Source organism: Corvus brachyrhynchos, unplaced genomic scaffold (assembly GCF_000691975.1).
Source record: "Corvus brachyrhynchos isolate BGI_N302 unplaced genomic scaffold, ASM69197v1 scaffold167, whole genome shotgun sequence".
NCBI classification, from domain to species: domain Eukaryota; kingdom Metazoa; phylum Chordata; class Aves; order Passeriformes; family Corvidae; genus Corvus; species Corvus brachyrhynchos.
In genome coordinates, this window is record NW_008239547.1 from 3,679,867 (window position 1) to 3,686,617 (window position 6,751).

Below are 6,751 nucleotides of genomic sequence, written 5' to 3' on the forward strand. Positions count from 1 at the left end.
GAGAAAATGAGAAGGAAGCAGACTGAGCAGATGTTAGTAAATGAACAGGACAAAGCCTGATTCCTCCTTCTAAATCACTACATTTTTGCAGCTAAGATAATTTGTACATCAAATTGCTCTGTGTTGAAGATAATACTGAGTCCCCTATATAGTACAACCATATTTCCTAAGAGGCTACAGGTTTACATGGACAAGTAGCAGGTGGTGGAAAGAGCAGAGTGAAGGCATTTCCCTTCCAAGCATGGGAGCCAGGGAGCAGGAGCCGGCTGGTGCCTGGTTATACCCGGTGGGAATGCTGGGCCTGGGCGGCGGCAGCGCCTTGGGTTGATGCCAGGGCTTGAATAGGCCGGCGGGCACTGCCAGGAGGGGTGGAGGGCTGTGTGAGCAGCATGGGGGACCCAGCTTTGTGAGGATCCCTTTTCAGAGGGCTGCAGCGCTGTGAAACTCAGTGCAGATCTGTGGACAATGTGGGAGCTTTTCAAATGTACACGCTCTACTGCACTGCTCAGAGGGGCCAGGGATCACATTAATTTATTCATTTTTCAGAAACTAAATCTCTTTATATTAATTACATGGCATCCACCAGTTTTGGCCAAAAAAGATGTATTTTTTAAATACTGGTTCTTTGCCTGTGTGGTGATCTGTATCTATTTCAACAGTTCTTCTCCTTGTAGAGAACTTAAAAACTGCAGGCATGGTAAAGGAAAAGAAAACAGCACAAGTAAATTATATTAAGTCTGGGATTAACTGTCTGAGGTCTTAAAATAAAGGTTTCAGATTAACTACTTGGAGGCGTAAGGGCTACCAGTGTGAGTGAGAATGGCAAACTGAGGCCATTTCATTGTCAGAAATGTGACATTTATTGCCCTGACACCTGTATCATAAAATTAAGCTTGCTTTAGAACTTACTCTATTTGAAATCCACGCTAAACAGTCAAGTGTTCCTTGAGAGGTCATGTTAAGGACAAGAGTTATTTTCGGGGAGTTTTTTTCCCCTCAACAGTTAGAAAAATAAGCTACCATTTTACATGTTATTCATAAGTGAGACTGTGATAAACTATTTGTATCCACAGCTTCTCTCACAGAAAAGACAAAAATAAAATCAAGCCTCTTCTCTTTCAAATGAATTTGGCAAATAGCATTTATTTTAGAAGTATTTTTGGGTATAACAATGAAGCATATGATACTACTACAGCTGTGACGTCAGTATAATAATATAGACACGTTTATTCAAAATAATATACCAGGCCTGTGAGGCAGAGCTGGAAAATACCTAAAATAGCATGGTGGTCACTGGATGCTGATGGAGCTTGTGATGGACCCCATGACTATGTTGGTGTTTGCACTGATCAAAAAATACTACTTGGATTGACATTTTTATTTCCACACTGCCAGCATCTGTCCATAGTTGGCTTCCTTTAAAATAGCCTCTATACCTTCCCTAAGGGGCCAATGCAATTCTCCTTTTTCAGAATTGCACGAGTCTTCCAAAATGAAATTTTAAATGAATCTTCATGTCTGCTTCAGAGAAAACGCAAATAAAAAGGTGGATTGGCATTATGTCTTCCTTAGAAAGTTCTGTCAGTAAGGGAATTAGTCTCCTTGAGAAGTCTTGCTAGTTGGAGGAAAATAATGAAGTTACAAAATGCTTCTAAACCAAGAAAATTGTTCATTATTAAGGGAAATAAAAAAATAATTCAGACGCAAGTCTTTGACAAATGCAAGTCATTTAAACATTTGCTTTTTTTCATTTTTGTCAGCAGTCTGTGCTTGTAATTAAGGCATTACTGCTGTCAAAGAAATACCTCAGCATTATTTGTTTAGCATGGTATGTACAGTGGGTCTGCAATTTATAATATCAATAATAATTTCTGTGGTTTTTTGAAAGCAACTGTAATTCCGAACATAATTTTATATAGAAAAAAAGTAACTACATCAATACAATGTTGTCTTGAAAAAATGAAAAAAAACCCGCAAAAAGATAATGTGCAAATCTAAATCTAATATTGGATTCTTTATTTAGAGCTGAGTTAAACGTGTTAATTAAAATACATTTCACCACTACTTATAAAATTAAGCACTATTTTGTTTGATGTTGGTAGAAATGGGAAATTTGGAGCGATGTCTATTGCTACAGCTGTTTGCAGTCTTAATATAACACCAGATGTGAGATTCATGTATCTGCATTTTCTGCTCTCCCATGACTCACAAGTGATCAAACATGCAAAAGCATAATGAGAGGATGACTGGGCAAGTTTATAATGCAGGGAATTTTTCAAGACATTCATAAATTGCTGCATAATCACACACGCAGAGAAGGAAAATTTATTGTTATGTCACAGATAAGCAAAAATATTTATATCCACAATGAATTAAAATTAAAGCATATCAAAAGTAGAAAATGTTTTTGACATGTCTTAACTGATAGTCTTTTGATGGATTTAATGCTAAAAGACACAGAAAATTAGGTATAAGTATTTTATCAAACCTAGGGGTGACAAACCAGTAACTTAAAAACAAACCTAAGTTTCCACAGATTTGTTTTTATTAAATTATCCTCAGCTAGATGAGCTCTGCTATGAAATACAGATTCTAGAAGGAGTAATCATGTATTTAAATGTAGCTGAATTGCTAAACAAGTGTGTTGGTAAAAGCTGCTGAAGCATCAGCCATATTTTGCTTTTTCTGTTGCCAGAGCCAATCTGCGAATGTTTGCTATGCAACCAGCTGCTGCCTCCTGCAGAGTGTCATCTGTAGAGCCTACCATGGCCAGTAGGAGCTAGCAAAAACACAGAGCAGAAAAAAACAAATCAGTGTGCTTCTGTTTCAGTGATGTTCAAATCATATCTAGAACAATGCATGAATTTACCCACACTCCTGGTAAATAAAATACCAACAGTCATATTAACAACACTGCATTAGATATAGGCATGTATCTACTGCATGTATACTTTTGTAAACATATATGTATTAACATCCACATAAAAGTGCAATGCATTATATTTTATCATATTTGTCCAGTGAATTGATATTTTCATGTCTTATTTTTTGGTTATTGTAACATGTCTGTCTATTGGTTGTGACTTGGTTTTTTTTATTATAAGGAGAAATTGCACGTGTTTTATGTGAGTCACAATTCTCCCCCCAAGGTACACCAGTATAATTGTACATGCTCAAGATTTTTAATAAACAAAGCCATGATTTTTTTTTTTTTTTGGTCTTGATCATGAAACTGGTTTCATGATCCTTGTGTCCCATTGACTGCAGTAGGTTTCTTTATTGTCACAGAAAAACACTCATGTTAAACATCTTGAGGGATATAGATCTGGGCATATCAGTCTTAAACATTTGCATGTAGAAGTGAAAAACAAAAGCTCAAGCAAGAAAGGCACCAAACTTCTGGAGTTGCTTTAGCTTTTCAGTCATGTGTAGTAGACCCTTTACTCTGGAAATCATTCAAATTTTTCAGTGGAAAGTCCCTGGGAGTAAGGTACTGTTCAACATTAGTATGACAGAAGACAGGCCTTGGTGATAAAACATTTTTACATATCAGAAAACCATTAATAATGGGTTTGGCTCTCACTTCACTGTGTTGCAAGTCAGTGATGCAACTGCAAATGCAATAGAGCTGGAAAAGAAAAGACTCTTGCTTAGCTTAAATCAGCTCCACGCAACCCCCAGATTTCTGAAAATTTGCCAGGCTTAATGTGCGTTCAGGTATTTTGAAGCTCAGACAACTCTAATTAAAACCTGTATTTTCAGTCTGCAATACTTAGGAATATGTATTCACCCAAACAATGTTGAGTTAAACCACAGAGAAATCTGTTATCACTCAACTCTGGTGCATATTTTTCATACAGCTAAAATATTACACAAAATTATGAACTGCTAAATATAAAAGCATAAATTGAATGCAGACATCAAATTCATACGCTACCTTTTCCTAACCTTCCAGCAGTCGTGAGGCATGGGCCACAGCTGCACACATATGGCATTTACTTAGGGAGATCAAAGCATTTTGTACTTGAGGAAGTATTTGTGTTAGCCAAATGTACAAAACAAGCATCTTTCCAGTCACCTTTCACCCTTTGACCCCTCCATGCAACATGTAAGAGTGCCTGTGATAGACTTGAATTACATCAGAGAGAGTATTATGTCAATTAAGCATCAATGATAATTTTTTCTAGCAATCCTTCTTAAAATTTCCATTACTGTAATCAGATGTCTAGGTCCAAGTAGCTAGGTAGAATTCTTAAAATATGAACACTTCTGAAAGGATATGCCAGAGTTAAAATGACATGAGAAGAAATGATACGAGAAAGGTTTATGTTCCTATACTTTATTTTGTGTGCAAAACGTGGGCCAGGGTCAGCAACCAGAGAAGTCAGTGGACATAAGACCAAGGAGACCCCAGGTCTACCTGTAATGATAAAGCTGCTCTACAAAGCACAAAGACCAGAATGCAAGTCTTATCAAATGCCTAACTTGATTTTTTTCTTCAGAAATACTGCTGGATGAAGATCTTTCTTTTTTGCCATTTGCCATGAGCTGATTTCTCACCAGCTTAAATTACCAAGTGATTCCTTGGGTGCCTCACAACTTTCTTGTGCAATTTACAGAAGAAAACTGCTATAAATCCTTCATATCCCTGACTCAAACCCAAAAATATGTATGCACATGCTGTTCATATGGTGGTTTTGGTAAGGTTTTAAATTTGGGGGCAAGGAAACTATCTGCCTTATGCGATTATTCATTGCATCTTCACAGATCTAATGCAAGGCTTTTGCAGTGTAGTGAGTGTGGAACTCTAACATCCATAATAATTTCATATATGACTTGTATCCATGTGGAAGAGCAGATGTTCATCACAAAAATAATGTTTCGGAGATACATATCTAGTAGAAACATAGGAAAAAACAAAAATTGACCTTTGCCTTTATTATGACTACACATTAGGTAGGACTCAATTCAAGCTTAATTATCTCTTATTTTAGCCATCAGTTCTTCCTAGGCTCAAAAGACATAGGAGAATAGGTATTTTTCTGTCTCTTTCCACAGAGAATTCAATATTAAGCAATGACAATAGCTGTAGGGGAGGGTCCGTGCTCTTTGTTGCAGGTGCATTTTGGAAAATCAGGGTGAGGCATCAAAGAACAGAATCCTGCATGACACTGGTTCCAAGGACCCAAATAGATGCCTAAAGAATTAGTGCTACAAATGCAATCAATGCAAACACCAATTTTTACAAAGGTATCAAATACTTGTTTTTTCCTTCTGTGTTCAGGGGATCAAGGATCAGTTTCTCTCTAATTTGCTGCTCTTCTAAATCACTTGCCAGTGGTAACTAACATCTGCAAGAACTGCCACGTCATACAAAATCCAGTACTACACTGTTTCTCAGGATTTGCACAGTGAGACTTCAAAGGACTATTCTTGGAAACACTGCCCAATACAGTAGCTGCCTCTAAGGACGGAGGATATACAGCAACATTTGTCAGTTAACCTATTCCTTTTGTACTAACAAAAAGACAGCTGAAGAGAAGATTATAAAAAATGCAAAATATTTCAATAGAAGTAGGTAATTCTGTATTTAGGAATCCAACTTGGAAGATTTTGATATAAATCCTACCTTAAATGAAATAAAAAATTATTATTTTTTTTAATAAACCGAGACATTTATAATTCTTTCACCTCCTGATTATCACTCCTTGACCCTTTCATGGGTTCAGTTCCATTTATTGGCCATTTGGGTCATCCAGTTCAGGTATGGAAATGTGTTCTTAGATAGTACATACAAACTACACCTATGTATTAAGTGTATTTGACAAGAAATCTTTTTCCTTTTTTTTTATTCCGAAGTATTAGTGCAATATGGCACGTCATTTTTCTTGATATAACACCCTTGAACTTCATGTATCCCTTCCCTTTACTGTTCAGGTATTGTTTTCTGACACATGTAAATGTTAACAGATGTGAGAAGCAGTAAAAAAAGCATGTGGTATAAATGCTTCTTTCTGGCACACAAAAGGCACTTTCCATAGACAGAGAAAGCATTTGCAGCACCATGTAGCCTTCATTTTCTGTTGGCAGGTATCTCTATTCTAAGGCTAGAGTCCAATATTTTTGCACAGTTTGCACGTCACACCAGTAAATAAGCACAAATACAAGCTGTTTGGAGAACGTACAGGGCATATGTAGCATTTCTGGATTCCAAAAGCAATGCACAGCCAAATCATTAAAATACTCAGAACAATTAAGATTTTGCCATTACTACCCCAGAATTGTGATACTATGTTTTGACAACACAATCACAGAGTAATTCAGAATGGAGGTGATCTCAGGTGGTCTCTAGCCTTGTGTCAGGCTCAAAGCAGAGTCAGATACAAAGTTCGACTGGGTTGCCCAGAGTTTTTAAGTCTGATCTTGAAAAACTTCAAGGCTAGAGATGGCGCAACATCTTTGGCAACCTAGTGCAGTGTTTGACTGACCTGGTAGGGCAAAAGGTTTTCCCTGTGCTCAGTCAGTCACTCTTGATTTAGTTTATGCTCATTGTTTCTCATCCTCTTGCCATGCATCACTGTGAAAAGCCTAGCCCATCTTCTTGATGACTGAAGTCCCTGTAGGAACTGCAACGCTGCTACTGAGTCCACTTAAAGCTCTCTCTTCTCCAGGCTGAAAAGGCCCAGTTTCCTTAGTTTCTCCTCATAGAGCAAGTGCTCCAGGTCCTGACCATCCTGGTGGCCCTCTGCTG

General features: G+C 37.4%; 1 protein-coding gene across 1 annotated transcript in view; it reads right to left on the minus strand.

Annotated features, from left to right (window-relative positions):
• Positions 1-1,123: 1,123 nt before the first annotated feature.
• Positions 1,124-6,751, minus strand: part of ARMC4 (armadillo repeat containing 4) — a 75,038-nt gene continuing 69,410 nt past the window's right edge. The window contains 1 exon segment of the mRNA XM_017741557.1: positions 1,124-2,779. Coding sequence (XP_017597046.1) covers positions 2,666-2,779 — 114 coding nt within the window. The 3' untranslated portion in view covers positions 1,124-2,665.